At 38.5% G+C, this 26,715-nt stretch overlaps 1 protein-coding gene across 1 annotated transcript in view; it reads left to right on the top strand.

Moving 5' to 3' along the window:
• The window catches only part of zbtb20 (zinc finger and BTB domain containing 20), a 40,862-nt gene extending 15,534 nt beyond the window's left edge, over positions 1-25,328 (top strand). The window contains exons 2-4 of the mRNA XM_030068731.1: positions 6,420-6,564; positions 7,999-9,531; positions 12,265-25,328. Coding sequence (XP_029924591.1) covers positions 8,019-9,531; positions 12,265-12,800 — 2,049 coding nt within the window. The 5' untranslated portion in view covers positions 6,420-6,564; positions 7,999-8,018 and the 3' untranslated portion in view covers positions 12,801-25,328. The remainder of the gene's footprint in view (positions 1-6,419; positions 6,565-7,998; positions 9,532-12,264) is intronic.
• Positions 25,329-26,715: the final 1,387 nt, after the last annotated feature.

Here is a 26,715-nt window from a genome sequence, read left to right on the forward strand (position 1 = left end):
TAATCTGTATTCCTTACACAACAGCTTGCCAAAACTATGAATACACTGAATATCCATCCAAGTATCCATAGGGTGCTAAATAAAGATAGATGACAATTCTGTTGAACCATTTGGGCTTAATATTCTATTCGTGCATTAGGCAAATGATTGATGATAGGTTGCAGAATTATTACAATATTGCGGGTTTACCTGAATAATGACTCAGAGTTTTCACTCAACGTGGTGCAGTGTGTGTTGTTGTTGCCTTAGCTACAAGCCGGAGAAATGTGTTACATCATAAAACCTTTGCAAAAGTCCATTTTCACCATTGTATCTGTGTCTCCGTGTCACTCACATCTGTGTTGTGGGCCGGTGAAGTTGTTAAGATCCCCCTAAATTAAAATTAAATGGCAGGGATTCAGCTCCCTAGATTCTAAGATGGAAGCTAGATTGCTCACATATGAAATATAGGCCAGCCCTAAAAAAAAAAAAAAGTGCAAGGTCATGCTGAAGTGACCAAAACACCCTTGTGTAGTATTTGCAGAAGTTCAGCTTTATATCTCAATAGCTGTGTGTGTGTACCAACATGCAGTTGCTGGTAAAAGCTCAAAGTTCACTACTGGTGAGGCAGTATTTTTTTTTTTTTTTTAATTCATGGTTAGAGGTTAAAGTTTAATTTGATAATGCAAATTGAATGGTAGTTCACAGGCTCTTCAACAAGAATGTATATGAGAACTGTACACACAAACAGAATTAAGCAGTACTTCTGTATGTTATTTCTTGTTCTTTACCAAATATAACATTACATCTGCTAGCATACATCATAACACAGCAGTAGTACATAAATTAGTCATATAGGCACCCATTAAGGTTCATTTAGAGTAGACTTTATATTGGCCTGAAATGATCTTTTTTTTTTTTTTTTTGGAGAGGAAGAATGACCTCATATGTAGTCGTGTTAGTGAGCCATCGAGCAATAACAGAGCACTTTAGATGAATATTGGATTTTTTTAAGCTCTTTTGCTTCTCTGTAAAATCACTATTCTGAGCTTAACCGGCCTTCCCTTTTTTTTCTCCCCCCTCAAATTTTACTGTTGCTGTGGACACCTGTGCCAAAATGATAACTGTAACTGTGCAATATCTGCTCCGGGTGCTGTGGGTTAGAGCCGTTTTTTTGAGACCGTCACATGAGTAGTCAAATGTTTTTTTCCTGGTCAAAGGCTCATTAATAAAAGCGCCGTCCGTTGCCAGGCCCGAGATATTCTTGATACCATCTTTGCCATTGCCAAAGTAGGGTACTGTCCTCATAATTTCAGTGATTACAAACCAACAGAGGCTGTTTATTTCCTCGTTTTACGCTTCTGTTTCAGCCCTCATAAAATGCAATATGGACAGCATCCACTGAGTAACCCTAACTCACCCCAGATACCCAGAATCCATTAACTTTTGTTGTTGATTTTGAAAAAAAAAAAACAAAAAAAAAAAAACAATAAAGTATCTTAGAAGTAGATTATCCTACCATCTGCAATGGACAACGGATCTGCTATGGAGAACGGGTGGTGGTGGGTGTGTTTTTGACAGATAATGATTAGTTTGAACAAGCTGTCTAGTCAGGAAAAAAAGGGAAAAAAAATAGTTGGACTTTATTCTTTACTCGTGTCATGGTGTTGTAGTGCTTATTGTCATTTGTAGACTTGATGAAGTTGATTGAAAGCCACATGCCCTGCCATATTCTGATGGGCTGTGTTGGCCTTTCTGTTCTCTACACACTAATCTGCAGCACTGGTTAAGAAGCTGGTATTAGGGCTGGTGGAAGTAAACACGTGTGGCTGAGTAACGTCTGTGCTCAGAAATTTCGGTGACTGTTTTATGAAATATAAAAAATTAACAGCAGTTCTAGCTAGTTTATGATAGACAGAAATGTTTAAAATTAATACAGCTTAGAAATTTTAACTGAGCAGTGGCCCTAATCTCTCCATGGTGTTCCTTAAGGAGAGGCAAGGCAGAATTTGGCTTCACCGAATGGCTTCACCACAATAGCAAACTTAATGTGGCGTTGTGATGTGGCAACATGCCATTTTGCTGTTTTTGATTTTTTTTAATAACACCCCTGGTGCGCTTGAAATATAAAATGTGGTAGAAAAATGTAGAAACGCGAGTCCTAATTCTGCCGTCAAGAACTGTGCTGTCAGTGATGAGCCATTTTCAAGTTTGAGGCTCAGGGACATTTTCATATTTTAAGCATTGTCATGAAACTCGGCTAATATGTAATTATATCATGTAATGTTTAGTGCTCAGTATTTCACTTTTAGCATGCTGCAGCACCGTTTTAGTAAAGGCAGCAGGAGAAGTCAGTATATCACAGCAAAGGAACTTTCTGGGTGCAAGTTTTGAGCAGCTTGCACACTGTGTGCTTGTTGAAGTTGTTGATGTTTTTCAAATTTGATGGTTTTCCTGCCAGAACGGTTACTACAGGCTAAAGGTAAATCAATTAAACCCTGAGAGATGTTTTCCACTGCCCCTGCTGAAGGGTGTTTGATTTGAGTGCATTAGTTGCATTATCTGGTCGTTTTCATGTTTGTACTTCACAACACTATAGTTTGGACACTCAAACGTAATAAGATATATAGGGCTTTAAATTACTCTGAATTAATTAGGCAGCAGAGTGTTGCTGGCAAAAGGGGGAATATTCACTTGCCTGAGAGAATTATTTTTAACTGTACAGATGAAAGTGAATCCAAACGCCATTATATTAGCCAGGTTTTATTGTACTTTTTATTATTAGTATGGGAGGACTTTGAGATGTTGATTAGAGTTAACTGTAATTGTGAATTGTTTTTTTTTTTTTTTTTTTTTTTTTTTTTTTTTTTGCAGGAAAGTGAATGGCAAAGATGCTGTGTCTCTGTAGCTGCTTGATTAGTGTGTGTTTTTATCACTTCACCGTGATTGCTTAATCACTAAAACATGATTTACTCAATTTTCCCAATGTGTTGTACATATAGAGTGTGTAATAAATTATATAAGATTACAAACCAAGCCCTTTCCATACTCTCAAAGCATGATCTGTGGTAGTGTTGCATGCTAATGTAATTGGGATAAATGGATGACTGAAATTAATTATGAGAACAGTGGACAGTGGTTGTTAAGCAATGGAGATTTTTTAAACAAATTCATAAATTACCATGAATTAGGTGCAGCACAAAACTTGCTGCTATGTAAATGTCCCCTCTATTCTTTATAACTGCTAATCTGCTTCACATTCATCAAGACGTGCGCATGCATGGACCTCAGATTTTCACAATGCCCCGTGCCCCCTTTCTTTTTCTCCACAGTTAAATGTATCAAGGGCCTCGGAATATATGCTTGTAGTGTGTCTATAGTAAGCTTTATTTGCATATTCAAGATGTATATTATTCACATGGCTGATAACCGTCTCCTTTCACGAGCACGCCTCTTATGTCTGTCCTCAAACCCCCATCCCCCATCTTCACCATTTCACCCCCCCCCCCCCCCCTCCCTTCCCCTTGATTAACTAATGTCCAATTCAATGTAGTGTATTTCATGGGCTTGTCAACTAATTCCAGCCACTGATTAACCTGAAGTCTGATTGGCGAAGTTGCAGGTCCTCGTGTCCCTGTCTTAATTTTTTTTTTCTTCCTCCCCCAACCCCCCCACCACCAACACCCCCCCCCACCCCTTCCACCACCTCCACCACCACCTCCAGTCTTTGTTGTGGCGGCGGCAGCAGAGCATTGCATTGGCGGTCTGGAGCATTGTGTCTGATTTCCAGCAGACAAACTGACCTCTGGGGATTTATTGACAGCAAACTCCACAGAGACAGACACAGAGCTGGGAGTATGGAAGCAGGAGGCAGCGCAATGAGGGGCGGAGGGTGGGTGGCTGAAGGGGTGGCAGACAGACAGACAGACAGACAGACAGACAGAGAGAGAGACAGACAGACAGACGGAGGGAGGGAGAGAGACAGACAGACACAGAGTGAGGGAGTTGCAGTGTGATAAAACAGGAAACAGCAAGGGAGAAGGAGAGAAGGAGACGGAGAGATCAATACGAGAGGGAGCGGAGCAAAAAAAAAAAAAAATCAGCCCAAAAATAGTTTGATTTCAAAATTTGCGTTTGGTGGAGCAATAAGGAGCGCAAGAAAATGGCCGCCTCCAACAAGGATCTAATTAATTTTGAAGGATCATCAGCCCCTTTAGTCCAAGGCAGGGTACGGGAGGGAGGGAAGGAGGGAGGGGGCAGGCAGGGAGGGAGAGAGACAGACCCCTGGGCTGATTAGAATTCACTGCAGGTAGGCGCTGGCTGCTGCTCACCCACTGTGTCACAGCTAAAATGGAATCACTGTTGTGAGTGGCAGTCTGGGCAACTGAAGCCTGCTTCCCTTGGCCTGCTCCTTTGTTGCTAGTATTCACCTCACTTTACCCCTTAGGCAGGTGGATTTACATGTCTGGATGGCGAGTGAAGCCAGAGAGGAAATATATATGCTTGCATTGTCTAACGCTAGCCGTGGAAAGGCCTGTGGCTGCAGGTCACAGTTGCATCACAAGCCAACCTTGCACAAAAAAAACGAAAAAAAAGAAAGAAAAAAAGAAAGAAAGCAAGAAAGAAAAAAAAAAAGAAAAATCATGCTTGAATGTTTGCCAGATTGATGGATTCAACACTTTGTGTGGTGTGTGTGTGTGTGTGAGAGAGTGTGAGTGGCACAGGATGGCCTGTTTCGCTCTCATTACTGCTAAACAGGCTATTACTTGTCTTTATCTAGTTATTATCACTTGGTCTGTTGATGAATATAGCGTAGGTAAACGTGTGTGTGTGTGTGTGTGTTCTGTCCAGCTGTGGTCAAACCGGGCTCTTTAATGTTTCGACGACTGGCGGTTTAGGAACGGCTATTTCAGTTGCACATTTCAGACCTGCAACTTTTATTTTATCACTTACAGCATGCACATCATGCTGCTCTGTAAAAAAATTAAATGTAAAAACATAATCTTATTTGAGGGTCCTGTGGGCATACCCATGGTCCTAATATGTAACTTTTAGCAGACCTTGGCACAGAAAAGTTTGAGAATCGCAGAGGATCGTAGACTAACTTTTACTAAATTGTTGGTTTTTGTAGGGAGGGGGAATGATTTTTTTATCCCGTGGTCATTTGTTTAAAATTTCATAATCGTCATGGGTAAGGCAGATTTTCCTTCACTCTCTCAAAGTGAGAGGTATGTTCTTTGAAAGTAGTCGAGATTTGCAAATGAATAATCGGTGTAAGAAATACAATGCAGGTCTGATCCAATCCTAACTCATTCTGTTCATTTGGCAACATCACTGGCATTTTTCAAAACCACTTAGTGTTTATGTTGTGCTAGTGTTTTAGGAAATTTGGTATATAAAATGTTTCTATCCTGTTTACAAAATCAATTTACTTTAGGCTCCTGTATCACGCCTGTAATTATGTTCCAAACCCCCATTAATTAGAAATCTTCATATTACTACATGCCAAGTAATTTAACAATAGTTTTAAACCTTTATTTTCATATTTGAGAGTGATACACTAGCGTGGAACTAATGAGAATGAGATTTTTTTTTTTTTAAGAATTTTTTTTTTTTTTTTTATTATTGATTCAATGAAATTATTTGACTCTGTCCATCCTTTTATCAGTGTTATCACAGATTTGTGACTTCAGTGTGATGGGTTTTACGTCATTTTGTTCCTCCTTATGCGATCAAACATTTCTGTCCAGTATAAGAGACATTGTTCTCTTATATAAGGCCTTCTTAGAGCCTCCAAACCTCATCACATGCTTAATGTTGTTGAATGCATTTCTTGTGTATCTTTATGAATGCCTTATGTGTTGTATATTTGGCTCTTTCTGTTGACATTTGGATTTTATAACTTATTAGTAACGAACCTAGCTCTGTATGGGATGCTGTCTTGCTTAATTCGTGTGGATTTTGGAAATAGAAAAGGATCACACACACACTCACACACACACACACACACACACACACACACATACACACACACACACACACACACACACACACACACACAGAGTAGAGTGAGCATATCTGAGCCCTTCCCCATAGAGATATATTAAATATCTGTTGAATTAAATTTATTTTGGATACAGACTATTCGTCTTTGGAAGGGTGTGGTTTTGCTGACCAGTGGCTTAGATAACTGCTGAGAGAAGATTTGGCTCAAACACCGTATGGTTTGTAACCTTGATTTGTAATTGGTGGTCAAGTGCACACAGGAGGGTCCATTCGTCTTGCTTTGAAAACTCTTTACACATCTGTTGCAGTGCACCGGTGCCACATACCCATGTTGCTTTGCCTCGAGTTCATTTTGGGGAGTGGTGATATCTACGAGGCAGCGTGCTGTATTAAGATCTGTCTTTGTATTTTCTCCCTTTTGAACACTGTGGCAGAACAACACATGATTTGGACAGAGAGGACTGACAGCAATGCCTAGCACTGGCCTCTGATCAGCCATCTCCACCAGCAAAACTGAAGCTAGACCCGCACTTCATCACCAGCCACACAAGCATCTTCGCAACAAAACATCATCTGACTGTAAGTACAAGATTGCTCTGAAATGTGTTTTTGCCTTAAGTGTTGTGATAGTCCTTTTATTGTTGGACTGTTCTCTCCCACTCCTGCTGCACTGCCTTTTTAAACAAATATTTTATTTCTGAAGAATAAACAAGTTACAGTCAAATATTATTTGTATTGCTAGTCCCACTGTTCATTTTTATTTCTCCTTGGGGTATAATTACAATACACGTGTTCAAGGGGAGTTCAAGGGGATATTGTCTGAAAACAATTCATCACTGATGTATTTGAATAAATATAGCTTTTCTTCATTAATGGACACAGTGTACACAGATATTTGAAATGATGGATTTATGCTGTTTTTAAGATCAAAATAGAGACTGTTTGATGTAGGAAAAGTATTCTGTTTCATCGTCATTCATGGTAGGTTATTTATTTCACTTAAATACAACTCAAGTATGTTAATGTGCAAAAGAAATTAATTAACAGGGGAAAGGAAAACCCAAATTTCTACACAATTGTTACACTTGCTACATAGAAGATTGTAATTTAGATTGCAGTTTAAATTAACGTCTAACTGAGAAGAAAAGCTTAGAAAGTTATCTAACATCGTTCGGCCGGGTCACATCTAAGTGTATTCCTAGGATAGTTAGGAAGCGCCATCACAGTGAACACATGGCTGACAAAAGAGGCCTGTTGTCCTGTAGGCCCAGTGCACCACCTAATGGTGGTTGGTGGTACTTCAGAAACACACTGTACTTGGCACACCAGTGGTAATTAGATGGGAACCATCTTAATTGTCTTTCACCATGGCCGTGCACGCTCTTCTTTTAACCAACATCCACTTTGGCATTTGATTGTCTGTTAAAATGTTGAAATTGTTGACTTCCATCCCAATATTATTAGACACACAGATGGAGGAAAATTGATCAGATAGACAATATGTGTGTTATTGATATCTTATCATCTCAGGAATTTCATGATAAATATTTTATTGTTCTATTCATGAACTAGAATCAGTAATAATTAACATAGCTGTAACAACTTCTTTGACAATGTTTTTTTTTTTTTTTTTTTTGCATAGACACCACCTAGTAAGAGGGGGCATGAGCACACAGCCTGTAAAAATGGGTTACAAAAAAAGGCAGTTTTTGCATGAATGAGAGATTTTAGTTGTATTCGTGATCAATTTGATTTATGCAATTATGCATATTTTTATTTATGAATATTACATATTCATCACAGTATATGTTTATCAATACATCATTAAATACAACATTGCAGAAACACACTTAATATGTGAAGGTCTTGCAGTGATAAGACATGGAAATGAATTTTTGTGACAAGACAATTAAAATCCAGAGTTTTATGCGGGCATATTTAATCCAGTCAAAACATCTAGTGAATAAATCTATTAAAGTATTTAAAGGTTATGTTGTCACTCCTCGCTCGCAGGTGACATCAGTTGCAAGGGGATGACCGAGCGCATTCATAACATCAATCTCCACAACTTCAGCAATTCTGTACTTGAGACCCTCAATGAGCAACGCAACCGTGGGCACTTCTGTGACGTGACTGTTCGGATCCATGGAAGTATGCTGCGAGCTCACCGGTGCGTGCTGGCTGCTGGGAGCCCCTTCTTTCAGGACAAGCTGCTCTTGGGCTACAGCGACATTGAGATCCCTTCGGTGGTCTCAGTGCAATCCATCCAAAAGCTGATTGACTTTATGTACAGTGGGATCCTACGGGTATCTCAGTCGGAGGCCCTGCAGATCCTCACTGCTGCCAGCATCCTACAGATCAAGACCGTTATTGATGAGTGCACCCGCATCGTGTCCCAGAATGTGGGCCTGGCTGGGCCAGGAGGGTTCCCTGTTATACCAGGAGACTCTGGTCAGGAAACGCCCCGCGGCACGCCTGAGTCTGGCACGTCCGGGCCCAGCAGTGACGCAGAGTCAGGTTATATGCAAGCAACATCCCAGCAAAATGTGGAACGTGCATACACATCACTGTACTCCTACCCCGGCCTCTCTCTGCAGAACGGAACCCGCGAGCGCTCTCTCTACGTTAGCCCCATGTCCACAAATTACGATCCGGCTCTCAGCACTCAGAAGGACCAGCAAGCTCAAGATCCACCCTGGATCACCCGCATCCATGAAAGATCTCTCCTCTCCACGGAGTCTAGTCACTGCCGCAAGCAATCTCGACCGGTACGCATTAATCCAGGAGGCATGCACATAAAGCAGGAGGCCGAAGATGAGTACAACTGTTATGACAATTTAGGGGAGTGCCCAGAGGACCCTGACCAGACTGAGGGTGTGGAGAGTGAATCCAAGGGTGAAAGCTTTGACTCAGGGGTCAGCTCCTCCATCGGTACTGAACCAGATGCTTTGGATCAGCAGCCGTACCTGATGGGCTTTGGGCGAGAGGGGGGTGGAGATGGGCAGCAGGGTGACGGAGCACCAGTGCAGATAGAGGTCAATGACTCGTCCCCTGAACAAGTCCAAGAGACAGAGGATGGGGTCACATCCCACAGCACTAGTGACAGTAGCATGATGCAGCCCCTGCCAAACCCAGTCATATCCCAGTCCCTGCCAAGTGCCCCGCACTACATGCGCCCGGCAGACTCACACACCAGCAATATAAGGATGCCACTCACCGTGACCAGCAATTCCCAGGTGATGGGCACTGCTGGAAGCACCTTCCTGCCCACTCTCTTTCCTACTCAGCCGACTAGCAACAGCAAGTCTTTCCTCTTCAGCCTCCCGCCGACTATGGGAGGCCAGCAGCAGCCCCAGTTTGTGGCAGTGCCACCCCCTGCAATGTCATCATTCCCAAACCCAATGCCGGTACCACAAGCGTCAGCTCAGCAGCAACAGGCTGCAGGAGGGATGGGACAGGGGGAAAAGAAGCCCTATGAATGCACTCTCTGCAGTAAAACCTTTACTGCTAAACAGAACTACGTCAAACATATGTTTGTTCATACTGGTGAGTAGTATGCTCTTGCTATTTCTTGTAGAAGAGAGCTTATTTGCTTTGTTTATTGTTATTAATCATAGTAAGGAGCTGTTATAGTTAATTGCAGTACCTCTAGTACCATAAAAAAATCTCTTTGGCCTTAAAGAGGGAGGCTCTATCAGTACATTTTTAAAAACTATTTAAAAAAAAATGTGTTATGAAAACTCCGAATTTGTCTCAATCCACAAACTGATTCACATTCACATAAAACAATTAACCAGCAGACAAAGAGACATTTGCTGCTGTTATTATTGCCACACATACCACAACAGTGATGTGGTAACATGGGTGTTTTCAGGCCTGATGTGAAGCTGAAGCCCAGCAACACATTGTGACAATATTCCATCCACTGCCTCAAGGTCGTTATTGCTTTCAGAGCCTTTCACTGCCACTGTAATTTTTAAGGTTTACCAAAATGCAGACCTCTCAACACAATCTTAAAATTAATTAAAGTATGATTAACTAGTACCTTCCCGACCATTCGTGTCCAAGGTTACATGCAGAGGCTGTTACTGGGCTCACACACAGCACACCGCTGTCTGACACTGACAGCCCATAAATCACTAAATTGCTGAAAACATCACTACAGAGAGGAAGAATTAAATCATGATTTGATGTCAATATTTTGTACAAGTTGGCTGCAGCAATTATAATATTTATTTGAATTGATCACTCAGTCAGAACTACCTGTTATATAATGGTTATTTCATTAATGAATGTTTTTTTTTTTCTTCTTTACAAGTGTCATGTCATTTGAATGGCCCGTCCCCTATGGGATTGCAAGACACCTTTACAAAGCATGAGAATAAAGAATACACACTCAATTTGTACAAAAGATAAACAGCTTCCATTTGGGCCGGTGAAATACCTGAGCTTCACAAAAGAAATGACACATGAAACCTTCATTGAGACACTTCACCCTTCCATAAGTCCCATGCTTTTTTCAAGTAATTTTTAAATCTAAAAGTCTCATTTTCAAACAGCCACTATAATCATTGTGAGTCATCTATAATTATTAAATCCACCTTATATTACAAATTAAATGTTAAAACTATCCCCATAAAAAGGACACTACGAAACAAAATGGTATTTATTTTTTATTTCCCCTAGATCACACATTGGGCAAATTAAATTTTGCTCTTCCAGCTTATACCAAATTATCTTCTTTTACCTTCACAATTACCTGGGACAGAATAATGGCATAGAACCCAAATTCCTGCTTGGCTCTGCTGACGTGTCCTTGAGCAAGACGATGCCTCTATCAGCTCTGAGATTTCTGTTTCTGCACTTTGACCTCCCCGTGGAAGGGGGCCAACCAAAAACACAGTTTACCTTCAAGGAAAAAAAAATCTTAGAAAAAATGTTCTTATTACTAGTGCCATTATTACTGAATTCATTGGATCTTCAGTGTCCATCTTCATTCACTCAAAGCACCATCAGCCCAGTGCAGCTAACTCACCAGCAATAGTTTAAGTTCCTCCAGTCTATAAAAAACTATTTTACAGCTTATTGAGGCCACAGACAAATATGTAAAAGTGACTTACATTATAAGAGTGTTTTTTTTTTTTTTTTTTTTTTTTTTTTTTTCATTTTTCCGAGTTATTTATTAGAGGGAGCATAACAGTGTACAAAATGTCCTTATTACAGTTTGATATTTTAGATAGATAATCTCACTTAGATAGCTCTAACAGTGCTACTGTAAAACAAACCCTAAATGCATAATAGTAGCATACAATGCCTAAGACAACTGGTACCATAACCGTGCCAGTACAGGTTAGCTTTATTCTAGCCAAAGGTAAATTCCCACAGTGGCCAAGTTACACAGCAGGCATTGAGCATCCAGTGTTGCTGCCCTAGTTGAAGTCAATTGAACCTGCCACGCTTTTTGTGCTATGCCAATTCCAATGGCAGTATCCCACGAGTACTGAGGCCAAAAATTTGCCTAAATTTAATTCTCAACGGCTGACACATTCATATGTTTCCAGATGCCAATAAAGCCAAGACATTAAATATCTGCCTTCGTATTGGTTGATTTATATACAGTACAACATGCCAAGCAGTGTGCTTTTACCAAACCCAAAGACGCTATTTGCCATTTAGCTTTTTTTTTTCCAGAACTAGTGCAAGTGCCATTGTTGTGTCCAGCAAGAACGTTGTGGTTTGTGCACACTTTGACTTTTGGCTCTCATTTTGTTTTCTCCTATACTGTGAATATCACTGTAATACATAATACACATTGTAATATTGTCATGATAAGCAGGTGGTGCAAATTAGACTTAGAAAACAGAAATTGTAACATATTGGGAGTTGTATTGGTTTGCATTTATAATACAGGTTTTGTTGCGAGTTGTCTCGTAAAAATGCACAGTGCTTTTTTCCATAAATGATGCAAATATGAGATATTTGCCTTAGACTGAGACATATATTTGCATTGATTGTACTGCTAGATAATTGATGAGTAAAGACGCCTACAGAAGAGTGCTGAGTTTACATTCAAATGCACAGCAACAAAGTTGACTTATGAAATTTATGTGATTCATGATCTTAAAAAAGTCATTTTTCAGATACAGTGAAAAACAGTGCAAATAATGGGTGTTTTTCTTGCACATTATGTAACCTAATTCTCAAATTTTGTCTCTCTCTCTCTCTCTCGCTGTCTCTCTCTTTTTTTCTGTGCTGCTTGTATGTTGCATGTACATCCAGGTGAAAAGCCTCATCAGTGCAGCATCTGTTGGCGCTCATTCTCCCTGAAGGATTACTTAATCAAACACATGGTGACACACACAGGGGTGCGAGCCTACCAGTGCAGCATCTGCAACAAGCGCTTCACCCAAAAGAGCTCCCTCAATGTCCACATGCGGCTGCACCGTGGAGAGAAGTCCTATGAGTGCTACATCTGCAAGAAGAAGTTCTCACACAAAACCCTGCTGGAGAGGCACATGGCCTTGCACAGCACAGGCGGCGCTGTCACGGGGATGTCGGGGAGCGCAGGTACCGGCGGCCCAGTCTCCATTCCTATGCCCATGGCTGTCCCCGAACCTGGAGCTGGAGTGGTGGCCCTCGCCATGCCAGTGAGTGGAGGTGCTGGAGTAGGGGCTGGGGTTGGAACAGGAGTGGGTGTAGCTGCAGAAGCGAGCTGCCAAGAAGGGACCACCTACGTGTGCTCCGTCTGCCCTGCCAAGTTCGACCAAATTGAGCACTTCAATGACCACATGCGAATGCATGTCTCCGATGGATAAGTACAAATAGATAAACTTCTTTCAAAAAGAATGAAAATAAAATGGCACTAGATTTTCCTTTTCTTATTTTGGGGTATGAAGAGTAATGAGTATAGACACTGGCACATTAAGTTTCCCAAAAAAAATGTTGTTTTTTGTTATTCTAAAAGAAAAAAGATGGTGGCCTTAAGGCTTAGTAGTTTGATATTGATCTACTGGATGGATCCTAACTACAGGCCTCTAAATGTATGCTTTCCTAAAATACTGATTTATGTGTTGAACACTACCGAAAGGCCTACGAAAGAAACACATACACACAAACACACCTTTAGTGTAGATATGTCTGTGTGAGTATACATGTGCATATGGATGAATGTATGTGTGCATTTGCATGTATTTGTGTTTGTCTGATTGTGCGCGTGTGCATGTGTGTTGTCTGTGTGTGTGTGTGTGTGTGTGTGTGTGTGTGTGTGTGTGTGTGTGTGTGTGTGTGTGTGTGTGTGTACATTGCCATGGAACATTTATCATGGCAGTTGTGAACCCATACTGACCAGTTTGGAAACTATAGATGTCCAAGCTTACTGTGGTATAATTTACAACAACAATAACAAAAAAAAAAAAAAAAATCATCTGGGGTTGGGCTACATATTCCCTCTAAAAATACTGATGGTCACAAGATTGCCTTCTTATGTAAAATAAAAAAGGAGAGTAGTTAATTTGACACTGGGTTTTATTTATTCCTATGGTATTAAGGGATTATAATGCAGCTGTTGTCAAGGTACCAATTTCAATCATTTTACTGAAATGTAACTTCTTGTCAGTGGTTACAGGGGCAATTATTTCTCATGTTTTATAATTATTGTCCATGCATTTTGATGGTTAAGTTTACTAAATTAGGGTTTGTTGATGAGACAGTATTTGAGCAAAAATATAATGTTTCCTTTTTTTTTTTTCCTGGAGTTTGAAGTATAACTCATTTGCATACACTGCCACTAATATCTTAAAAGACTGTTAAGGCTAGTAAACTCTTCCATTTCAAAATATAAGATAAAAAGACACAATCTTTTGCTGATTTTTCTTTCTTTCTTTTCTTTTCTTTTTTTTTAGCCTATTACATTCACAGTTATGGCAGGCTTGAATATGCGACTAAACTCTCTCCTTCATAATTGCTGCTCCTCAACTTGCACCTGACTGTTATGGGATGTAGATTAAAAAAAAAAGAAAAAGGATTTGACACTTTAACTATTGTTGTTATTGAGTAGCCTACATGGTTATAATTTGATAATCTAATTATCTGTAAGGGGTTTAGGTTAGCTGTTGATTGGAATTAGTGCTGAAGAGGGAGGATTTCAATTTGAACCCAAATTGGAAAATAAATGCCATCCTGCTTCCTAGAATCTCTGTATAACCTGTTCATTACTACTGCGAGGCTATTTTAGCAGGTGGGAACTAAATGCATCACTCTCGGTGTATTAGCTCTCCCTGGAGGTACAAATGGCATGCAACGTTTTGAAAGGAAATACAGTCGGAAAGCAAAAACAAGTAGCTCCGGTGATGTTACACTAACCGTTTTATGATATACCACAAGTTGCAGATGGACTTTCTAGAGAATAGCATACATTCCTGATTTTTCTATTAAAAAAAAAAAAAACCTAGACACAGCATGTACAGAATAGATCCAGAGGTTAGTTGGAGAAAGTTGTCATCCACACATCACATCACACTTATAAAGGCTCATCTCTGATTTTTGAATTGTTTTTATTGCTCTTTTTTTAAAAAAAATCCAGAATAGGACACACACACACACATGCAACTGCCTGCAACTGCAGTCTGAAGGATTTGCTCATGTATGTGCGCAAACACACTTTGGTAGTTGTATTGTAGAACGAATAACTAACCACACACACACAGAGGTCGAAAAAAGACCTGCTGTAGGTTCAAAAAAAAAAAAACAAAGTGCTACTTTGCACATTTCTTAAAATGCCTGTGCTTAATATTTAATCATTTTCCTTAAATGAACTTCTATGATTTTCTTTTTTTTTTTTTTTCAATTTCAAAGGAAAAAAAGTTTTTTTCTTTTATCTTTTTTTTAATCTTGATAAGTGGACTGCATTATTTTTTCTTGCATATATGTTGCACTGCTTAAACCAATAAGTGCACTACTGTTACCAGAGATATTATAGTTTTAGAAAAGAAGAATTGTTTTTTTTTTTTTTTTAAATCTAACATTTGGTTGTAGAGTTCACATGTATTAGAATAGCTTTGTTCCAATTTAGTCAATAAGTATTTCAACATTTCTGGGCTTTTGTTATTGCTTGCAATTACATATATACTTGTGCCGTGTTGATGCAAGCATTTATTTTTTATTTAAATCTGTACTGTTGAGTGTGCTCGTCTCTGTTTTAACCTTTTAATACATTACTTCTGTGGAGTCAGTCCCCTATAACAGTTATTGGATTGCATACATTAGAACAGTCAGAAATTTTCCTATAAAATCCAAGCCAAACATTAACAACAAAACAACAACAATAACATTAATAATGATGATTATCCTAATAATAATGCTAAGAATAATAATAAAAAATAAATTTATAGTGTGTGTGTGTGTAACATAAACAAATATGTGTGTCCTAGAACAAGTTTCTTTTTGGGAATATGGGTGAGGGGAGGTGATGGAATGCAGCTTATTTGATATCTGTCAGTTGTACACAGTTGTGTCCCTTCCTTAGTGTTTGTATGTCTGTGACCGTCTGTGTGTGGTATATAGCCTAATCAAACTGTTGAAAAGTGGAATATCTGAACTGTAGGGCTTCCTTTGCAATATGCAGCGCAGGTACTATGAGAAGCAGCTCTTGTAACCTTTTTTGGGCTAATAACGCACCTGTACTTATATGCTCCGAGACCTGCCTAAAGACAACAGGTCAAACTCTGATTAACTGTCATCGTTCCCATTTGGCAAAGCTCTGTTTAGCATTTTGATGCTGAACTCGCACCTAGATCGCTATCGGATTTCAGATCCGCGCTAAAAGTCCATTATGCGAGAGCAGCGTCCCATTTTTCACCATCAGAAAAAGAAAAAAAAAATGACAAAACAGGGAAGTGATAAACATCGTTTGACCTAGAGGAATCCTCCACTCTGGTTTCTCCTCATCTGAAGGTTGTAAAAGGAAAAAAAAAATCGTCCTCAGTAAAAGTAGCATATTATTTGACATTTGATTGGGTATTGTCTCCTTTGGTGTGCATATAAGCCTAAATGATATGGTTCCTGTGTGTAGCTGTCGTTGCCAGGATGGCAATATTGCTGCATGTTAGTGCTATATTTGTCTCTACACAGCACGTGGAGGGTAATCTCTTGCCTTAACAGACAATGCACTAAATAGAATATGTAAGCAACTGCCGAGATCTCTTTCCAACAGTATTGCCGCGCGTATGGCACACAGCTCGTGATGTTGGTGTCTGTTCAGTACAAAAGGTTAACACTGCCAAAACTAACACCGTCACTTAGCTGAAAGCAAAGGCAGAGACGTTAATTGAATTGTTTCAGTGTAACGTGTGTGTTCAGTAATCTAGCATTCCTTCATGGCACTCGGCTGCAATCCCGCGGCCGACCCTAAATTTACATATTTTGTGTAATACATATATCAAAATGCACTATTGACTGTAGCTAGATGAGTACTCCTTACATCAGCTTGTTGGTATCATTGGTCTAAATAGTAGGTTAAGTAGCTCGATGTTGGTTTTGAAATATTTGATTTCGAAATGACACAATCAAATGTTTCCCTATAATTTTTTTTCTTTTTCTTTTTTTTTTTTTTTTGGAATATCAAAGTAGCCAGACTCAACATTTATCCGGATGAGGGCTAATTGATCGTCCTGTCATCAGTTGACGTCATGTATTATAAAAGGGGGTTTGATAGCAAACCAGGCTTGAAAGGGGAAGAACTTTTCTCTCCAGTGTGTCACAACCTACTATAGCATACCCAGGCTTTTTTCCCCTCCCCCCTATTGCAATAGCATCACATACTCTTCACTTGTCCATAGTTATATATTCCTTATAATGCTTCAGCTACTCATTGTTGTGGTGCTTAATTCTCTTTTTCTCTCAATGTTGCAAAAAAAGTCTGTTGGAAATCGTCAAACAGTTGCAACATTATCCTGAAATAAGTCCTATTCTCAATTGTGCTTCTTATAGTTGTTAGGTTTTTTTTAAAAAAGAAAAAGAAAATAAAAACAGTCTAGACTCTTATGTTTGCAAAGTGTATGCTACATATTTTCCAGAAGAAAACATATTGAAAAAGTAGATAGCCTCTTGAGCCTGCAGCTATTTGTATTGTGTTTCAGATATATTAACGTTCATGTTTTGTTTATTTCAGTGTACAGACACAGGGTCTACATCGTCGTCCTTCTCGCAGTGTGTTGAATTCATTGTTCTACTTTTTTTTTTTTTTTTTTATTTCAGGACTTACTCCTGCTCTTTTTGTTTGGTTTCATTTGTTTTTTTTTTCCTGGTGATCATAGTGATGTTTATACGTAGCTTCATGTGATCGGATAAAGGATAGTCGACTATCGAGTAAGATTTCCTAGTGTGCTATACATGCATTGTATTGTTTGCATTAAGAGGAAAGGGTGGGAAATAGTAAGGGTGAGGGGTCATGTTGAGTACAAACAGGTTCAGTTTTCTGATAAGGATTTGTCTCGTCTGTCTTTCTATCTGACAGCGACCGAACTTCTGTCTCCATACATCTAAGCCAGATTTTTTTATTTAAGCATGAACTTAAGTCACAAAGTTAAGAATTTACAGAAAATCATGCAACCATTCAGATAATACTTAACTGCATTTCTTTTGTCCTGCTACAGTACACGTAAGAATGAAATAAAGATCTTCTTATAAATATACTATATATATATAAGAATCACCATCACCTAAAGAAATACATTTTCACATAGTTTGATAAAGAAATAAATGCAGCTAGAGTATACCTTGTGGGATATAGGGAATAAGCCTATCAAGTGCCTATCAGTACATACAGCAACTATACAGAATATTCATAGTTTTTCTCTCCTATATTGCACATATACAGTATATACACAATGGTCTATGAAAAAAGATACTATTTATACTGCTAACAAAAAAACCTGTTGGTCATGAGTGCATCTTAACAGAACCCTTTAAAATACCTGAAATTTTCTATTCATATAAAGGCAACATCTGCAATGTTTTATATTTTATTTACATTGTGACAGTATGGAGGATTCAAAGATTTAAAATACAATCGCTGCTTTTAATGAAACTTTAAAATGCAAAAATGAAAGCTAAAAAAAAAAAAAAATTAAATGTAGGTTCAAAGTTGAAATGGTCTAAAAATGTAATGGCACGTTGTCTTCTTTCACATCACTCTTCCTCTGTGCCGTTGTACACCTGCAACTTTTATTTTTTATTTTGTTTTATTTTAAGCCATTTGCAAGCAGGGAGGCACAAGCCTTGCACATGTTTTTTTTTTTTTTTTGGGGGGGGGAGGGTTGAAAGGGCACTGGCACCTTCCGAACAGCAGAGGGAGCGAGCTACACTTCACCTTGAGGAGTCTTGAATTTGGTTCACACACACACACTCACACAGGATACACACACTCACACACACACACACACACGCGCTGCCTGGCGCACTGCACCCATGGAAAAATTCAAGCCAGAATCAACTCGAAGCTTGTATTTCCAGTTATTTTGTTTATTTAATATCAACATTATGCAAACTACTAATTATTATATCCACAAGCATGTTGAGTTTTTCATGCTGATGAGTCCAATACTCACCGGCCCTTTGAGCTCCAGACTTTTTCATCTGATTTGTTTTTTATTTTGTGCGTCGTCAGCCAGGCGTCTGTGTTGATTCTGAGGGAAGAAAAAAAATCTTCCTTCGCTTGAATTAACAAGAATAAAATGTGTTAGTGGCCTAAGGAGCTGGCACTAGTCGTTAGTGGCTGGTTTACAAAGTACACTGTGCGCTCTTTGACCTTGACTGTTGGCCCCTGCACGTGCGAGCCCGGGCCCCGTTCATTAAAGTTTCATCTCATCTCACGGCTTTAGCCACACGGGAAGGCTGCACCTTTCTTGGAGCTTAAAAATTGTAAAGGGCGAGCAAAGAGCGATGTGACCACAGGAACTGGCCATTAAAAATCACACTGGCTTTCTTTTCTCTCTCTCTCTCTCTCTCTCTCTCTCTCTCTCTCTCCCTTTTTAAATTCTAAAATAAAACCACAAGTGTAAATACTGGGACAGTGAGTTTAACTTTTTGGCAAGACGCACATTATGTGTATTAAGTTAGCTGCAAGTGGCTGGTTAATTCCTTATTTTATGTTTTGGGAATTTCAATATGGTGGAGTCCTATAGTAAGACTGGGGTGAGGCTGAGGACTCAGAGAGCTCTGAGGCTGGGAGATAAAAGGTGTTGGAGTTGCTTATTAAACTGTCCCCTATGGACTAATTACCACAATTTCATCTCAAACTTTACCCCTAGTTGCACTGTGCCAAATTTGGAAAAAGCTGCCACTTTATTCTTGATGGCAGAAATGAACAGAAAAGGAAAAGCAAGAGAATCTTTTTTTTTCTTTTTTTTCTTTTTTTTTTTTTTGCAAATTCAAGCACTGCTGTAACACCCACAACAAAGCATTTTATTATTTATAATAAAGCATTTATCATATCAAATCATAGTGATTGCCTTTATTTTAAATCTTTGAATCCTCCATATGACATAGCTCTCAACTGAGTAAATAGGAGAAAACAGCTATGATTAACACCTGAGGTTAAATACACATTTTAAAAAGGAGGTTTACTTGCATAGACATTTTAATAATAATTTTAAAATATAGCATTAAATATAGGCAATGTGATATAGCTAGTCCCTGTCATCCAACTATCACACCACAACACACACACACAAAAAAAACAGGCATTTGTTCAGATTATTACTGTGGCACGCAGCCGAGCGAGTTATTCTACATCGTCTATATTATATTATCGTTTCTATCTTTGTCCAGATTTTTAAAGTAGGGCGCAGCTTAGCTAACTATAACAACATCTAGATCATATTCACTCTGATGCTTTCTCCATACATGTAATTATCACCCCACCCTGCTGACATTTTTATTAGACCGCATCAGTGTCAGGTTTCAGACCCAAATTTAGCATGCAGTCGTGTTTAAACAGCTTTGCTTACTCTTTGTTTTTGATGGAGCACAAACTATATATTAAGTGTCCCCTCAATAACAGGCTTGAACTCTTGGTACATCATTATTATGATTATTATTAATGTTTTATTTCTTTTTAATCATAAGGATTAGGAGACGTAGATGTGGTTTAGCCTCCAAAGCCTAAACATTGAGCCTCTTTGTGTTTTTGGGAGGTCAGGTGTAATAGTCTTTTTGGATTAGTCAAATTCTTTGGGAAAAAAAAAAAAATAAAGGTTCTACTTATCATTTGTGCAGCATCACTGAAATATGCATTCCTGTGAAGTCCAGAACATTCCAGCACCTAGACTGGCACTCGTTTTCCACACTTAACTAACTTACCATCGAGGATGATTTTCCAGCGTTTTGACTTTTTTTTTTTTTTTTTTTACAGATCTGTCTGGATATTTGATCATGTAGTAGCAAACACCGCCCGCTAGTTAACAGAGTTTAAGGCTAAACAATTTTTTTGTTTGTTTTTTTGCATTACTCAAATAGATCTGATGTTTTTCAATCGCACCTTTTTATTCGAATTTCTCATCCTCATAAGCCTAAAGGACGGCTTATTCTTGTGTTGACTGGTTCTAGGCAACATGCACTACTTTATTCTCTTTTCTCTACTTTACATGTATGTTGGTCTCTCTTTTTTGGGGCGTAGAGATATAAAACCTGAGGGGAAAAAAAAGAAAGAAAAAAAGGTTGATGCTCTTCTTTATCATGATGTTGGTCACTGTCTCAGCCAGCATATAATCTGCCATAATGGACATGCAGATTTTCATGACAAAATTTAGCACTGTAAAGTTCCTAATAAAAGAGGTTGGTGGTGGTAATTTTGTTTTATAAGATGGGGCCATGCTAATCAGTAGAGCTCAGATAGAAATATCTGTACTAGGTGATGTTTGTTTTCATAAACCAAAGAGTGGTGAGGTAATTTAGGCTCAAGTGTTTGAGTTGGATGGAGAAAATAACATTTCTTTTCTACGTGTGGTTACCAAGGTGTGGGTTCCTATATAATCTGGCTAGATTATTTTGTTTGTCTGGGGAGGGGGTTAAGTTTTATTTGTTTTTCTGCTCATGGCAGGGTGCTTGTGAAAAATGCATCTATGTTTTGTCACTTGATCACTATTGGTTGTTATGTAGTTTTGTGGTTGTGTTCATTTGCCTATCGTAGACCAAAATAGCTTTTTTTATATGAAATGCAACAAAACATAAAAATGAATTTGACGCAGTAGCTGCGATGTAAACTATCGCATGTTCAAACGTGGCTAAGATTGTACATGTTGCATTGTTCCTCTGACAAAAACACATTAGCTCTCAATATTCATTGGTTATGTTCTCGATACACACACATTTAGCAAATCAGCGTAGACCTTTTCAGCTTCACAAATTGTTATATTTAATTTGTTTGTCTTCAGCAGACACTAATTGTGATACCAATTTTCATCAGATATTGGATCTATCTGACTAATATTCTAAGGCTATCCCGGAAATATTATCAGAGGATTACCACTTAGAATGAATTTTGCAATTTATACTTGAGATGGACCAAGATGTTAAGTTTGCACATCTTTGTAGGTTGTTTTAAGCCAAAAAAGAGAGAATAATAATACACACTTTAATTTGTCAAACGTAGAGGAGATGCTCGTCTTTGAGCCTACGTCCTTCATGTTCATTGAAAAGCATTAGAGCCAGCCATCACATGAGAATCACTCAAAACTAAATAAAAAACAAAAAGAGAGAAATTAAAACCAAACTGTTAGATGACTTTAAACTTGATGATGTGCTCCAAATATGCGATAAGTCAGTCTCATTTTTGAAAATGATTATGAGACAGTATATTTTTGTAATAATGTACACATCATCTGCGAGCAGGAAGTAAACCCTTTGGCAAATTTATCGACAATATTGCATCAGTGTAAGGGGTTACTACTTGAGGTGAACCTGCTGTGTATTTTTCATCCAGTATGTTCAGAGAATGAAATCTGATTAATTTTGGGCCGTGTTTTGCAACCAGGAGTGTAAGGACAGAATTTGACGTAAGATTTGTTTTAATGATGACAGCTCAGAAATCAAGCGTGCCCAGGTTTATAGAAGCTTAGGCTTTGTCATCTGACTTTTTAAGCTTTTTGCTGCCATATCTTGTATGTAGATGCTTTTGTAAAAAAAAGAAAAAAAAAAGGCACTTGAGTTGAACTATAAGATGTGCTTCTGAATATGTGTATATTTTGTTAGGCTTGTCGCCTACATTAGCTTATACTATTTTATTATCTCCCTTAAAAAAAAAAAAAATCTCCTATACAGATTATGAACTTGGCAGAAGTGGAGCTGTTGTAGTAATGGTAGTTAACATCACAACTAAGCAACCCTGAAATATATGCTGCAGTAATGTGTTTTCAGTTTCTTTGTTAATTTATGCTCTAAGTTTGGTTTGTATTTTATTATTATTATTATTATTATTGTTATGAAACAAGCTTGTTTGAAATGTTTTTGACTGCTGTTTTGGAATAGGGGATAAGGTTTTTTTTTTTTTTTTGAAATGTATGTGCAAGGAAGTTTTATAATATGATTTGTCAAACACTGGACTGGAGTGAGTTTCCAACATTTCCAAGTTGAGAGATAGTTGTATTTGACAGACATAACTGCACAGACTACATCCCTTAGCACAGACATGACCTGACAGACGAAAGATGAAGCACATCCTCCCAGCTGTACAGGGGAGGGTGACGAAACACGGGCCGCCCCTCTTCTCCGCTCAAAATAGGGGTCACACAGATGTGAGAAATCTGATTTCCTTTGCTCTGATCAATCGCTTTCATTGGGTGAGGGGATACACACAAGAAGAAATATTGATTTATTCCCCACCTTCCAAATTGCTGCATGGCATTGATTGGTAATCATTGAATAAATACATTTTTTTCTCTCTTTAAAGTACTGTTCTCGAAAATATTATCAAAATTCAAAAAGGGATACCGCTAGCCAGTAATCGAAATCACCTGGTATGTTCTTGCTATGATATGACAGTTGAGTCTCATCACACCAACCACCACTTCTCAAACCAGAAAAGAGATTTGCACTAGACTTGTTTTGGTCTTCTTTTTTTAATCAAAAGCAATATAATTCAGATCAATAGACACATTTTTTGAAACCACAGTTTTTACCTGAGAGTCGTCTGCCCACAGTGGGAATGATGAGCAAATGGTGATATTTGAAACGTTTTGTTTTTGTATAGCATAAAGGTACAGAATTGGAAGTGTCATGCCTTTTTTTTTTTTTTTTTTTTTTTTTTTTTTGGAAATGCACATAAACTTTGAAAAAAAAAAATCCTAGGAAGCGTAGCTGGTTTGGCCCAGCAGGACCCCCCCAGTATCAGTGTCCAGATTTTGAGGGGCATTAACACTGTTGTTTCCTCCTGTGATTGTTTTGGACAAATCAAACAGCTCTTCGCGGAAGCCGAAGTGAGAGACGGGAACGTGTGAGGGGAAGGCGCCATTTCCCATACGTTAGGTGTAAAACGTCTTCATCACGCAGCCATGGCTCAGTGGCCGATATTTAAAGATAATACCAAAACATAGCCCACTCGTCCACTGACGCGAACGCACACATACACACACACACACACACCCACCCTCTTAAAAACAACTGTGTCATCTGCATATTCGATCACTACGAGTGCTTTTTTTTCTGGGATGTTACCAAAAAAAAAAGAAAGAAGCGCTTTAAAGTGAAACAATAATGAAATGCTTTCTTAAATGAAAAGATCGATTCCAAACGCACCTTTTTTTGTCACATAAACACAACATCCATTGGCTACGTAGAGAATTTGTGTCCACCAAAATGTATCATATTTCATCCTTGTTCAGCGAGGTCATCCCACGACAGGAGCGGTTCTTGACCTTAACGTCTTTTATTTTGTCGATTGATGAGTGTAAATCTTCAGTAATTCATGACAGCAAAGCGTCACCATTTTATCTGGACGTAGTAGCTTTCCTGTTTTTCACCGCTTTGTGGTGTTGTTGAAAGATGTTGCGGTTTGTCTAAATATGTTGCGTGTTAGAGGAAGCATAAGTATGTGCCTTCTTGTAATCTCCTTGGTGAGCTTGTTATTATTGAGAAGCTGAAGCCAGCCAATTGTGTTTGCACTAAAAACCAAATTGCTTTTGTGATGTAGACTATTTAAGCAAGCTTGTTGCGTCACTTTAACCGTACAGTATGCATGAGGGTGAAATTGGTAAGTCTAGGGCTAGAGCTCTCATCTGTTGACCTGTAAAACCAGTGCAGCTTAGAGGATCTTGTGAATATATCTTGGCTTAGTTTCGCATTCAGTTTTCAATTCCATCTCCTTATTCGTCAAGTTTGTCGTTGACAATTTCCACAGTTTAAAAAAAAAAAGGAAAAATAAAAAAAGAAGAAATAATAACAAAAAAATAGCAAATAACACATACCATGAATACAACTCAGCTTTTATTTTCACATGCCACAGCTTGAGAGCTACACAACTGTAGTAGAGATATTCATTTCTCTGAATCCATGGGAATGCATGAGTATATGAGGTCGCCTCAAGACTATTGGTCAGATTAATTTAGGTTGTTTTTGAAAAACTTGTATTTATTACCTATTTTGTTGACATCTAACAGAAAAGGCCTACATGCTTTGAGTCTTACAATTGCACCTTATTCATGTCAGTCCATGTGGAAAAGGCTGGCAATGTAATATCTCTGATTTAGCACCTTACTACACAGCATGTTTTCACTTTATGCCAGTTTAGCTATTCTTCCATGCATTTGATTTCCAAAATAAATTTTATATTTTGTGAAATTGTTTAAAGGGATGTGCCAAAGTTTGGAGGCGATCTCCCAAGTGTTTATGCTTATCATTTTCTTTTTCCTCCTCCTTCAGTTATAGCAATGGTATGTCAAAACTTTCCTATAACAGTGTGTGGAATCAAGTTATTTCAGCAAACAGTATCATTACTTGCCATTTTACAATAAGCCCTGTATTTCACATATATTTACCAGTGATGTGTATTTGTTATTATAAAGAAAATAGCCGTAAAAGCTTCATTATGTTACATAATATTGTGACTTTTTTCGAAAAACTGTGAAGACTTATCTTGCATATACTTTATACAGAAGTATTAAGCCTTAATACAAAAGACTAAAAAAAGTGTGGAAGAATAAACTGATTGTTGCTAAGTAAGGATGATTTTTGTAAATGTTACCAGCACTTTTTTTGTAATTTTCACTCTCTGAGGTATTGTACAAGTTCAAGCTGTTTGTGAAGTTTGATTATGAAGGAATAAAACTAGTACTTTCCTGTACTTCACAGAACGTCATGTGGCTCTTGTCTGTTTCCATACGACTTGTGTGTGTTTTCTTATTAATAAACTGCCCCTACATATATAAAACTTTTTTTTTTTTCATTAAAGGTTAAAATATATTGCAGTATCGGTGGAAATCATACAGCAGGTGCGCCGGATCGCATCACCTTCTCTTGGTTGAATAATGGTCTGCCAAAAACTACAAGCTTCAAATGAATGTGTGAAAAAATAACATGGGAGTGACAGTACCCAAAAAAAAAAAAAAAAAAAATAGGACAAGACTTCATCTCAATTATAGAATATTTTTTATTAATTGCCAACCTCGGGCTAACCTGTTTCAGAATATAAGCTTTCATCAGAGCATCTTTTTTTTAGCAAGCTTTTTTGGAGTTGTCCCCATTCTTGTGTTTTATCGTGATTTGTCGGAGGCCAGTTATTATAATTGGTTGCAGAATCCCAGCTGAAGAATATTACTCAAAAAAAAAAAAAAAAAAAAAAAAAAAAAGCAACAGCACCGAGCTTTATTCATCCAGGGCAGGGATTTGCTGAGCATACACTTTTTTTTTCGGACAGCCTCGCACGCGTACTCTTACACATTTTTACACCGGGGAGGTGCAACTGCAATATCTTACCGATGGGCCATGAGAAGCTGCTGCAGTTAGGAGTCACACAGGTCATGTAATTACTGCTGAAAAGAAAAGTCAATTTAGGTTATTTTGCATTTTTTTTCTTGGAAATTCACATCATAAAAAAGTAGCAAAATGGAGTTGAAATTTCCATAAATAATCCTAACCTGGTCCTGAATAGTCCGTCGCTGAAAATAAACAGTCCATAGATGGACAGATTCATGCTTCAAACATAATGTGCATACTGTGGTGCTATACAAACCTGTCAAACATTTCAATCACATCATACCGATTTGTCAATGAACTGATGAATTGCCGTTACTCGCTTACTCCTACTGAGGGGTCACGGGGGGGGACTGGAATCCATCCCAGCATGCACTGGGCAGAAGGCAGCGAAACAGCCTGGGCAGGTGACCCGTCCATCAGCGAGCTAGCACAAACAGAGAATCAACACTCATACTTCCACTCACCCATATGGGCACTGTAGAGTCTCCAGTCCATCTGTTGGGCTGTGGGAGGAAAACCCACGTAAACATGAGGAGGATATGTAAACTACACGGAAAAATTCTTGAAGCTACGGTTAGAAATGAAGGCCCAGTATACATCAGGAACCGCAGTGTTTGACTCATTAGACTCATTAGACACCAATGCACCTGTTATTATATTACTGGAGGAAGAGTTTAAGTGAATTAAGTATCTGAAGATGCATCCACAAGGCATGAATGATGAACAGGCCATGAATGATGATTCAAATGGTGCTGCTCCTGATTG

Source organism: Myripristis murdjan, chromosome 14, assembly GCF_902150065.1.
Source record: "Myripristis murdjan chromosome 14, fMyrMur1.1, whole genome shotgun sequence".
NCBI classification, from domain to species: Eukaryota; Metazoa; Chordata; class Actinopteri; order Holocentriformes; family Holocentridae; genus Myripristis; species Myripristis murdjan.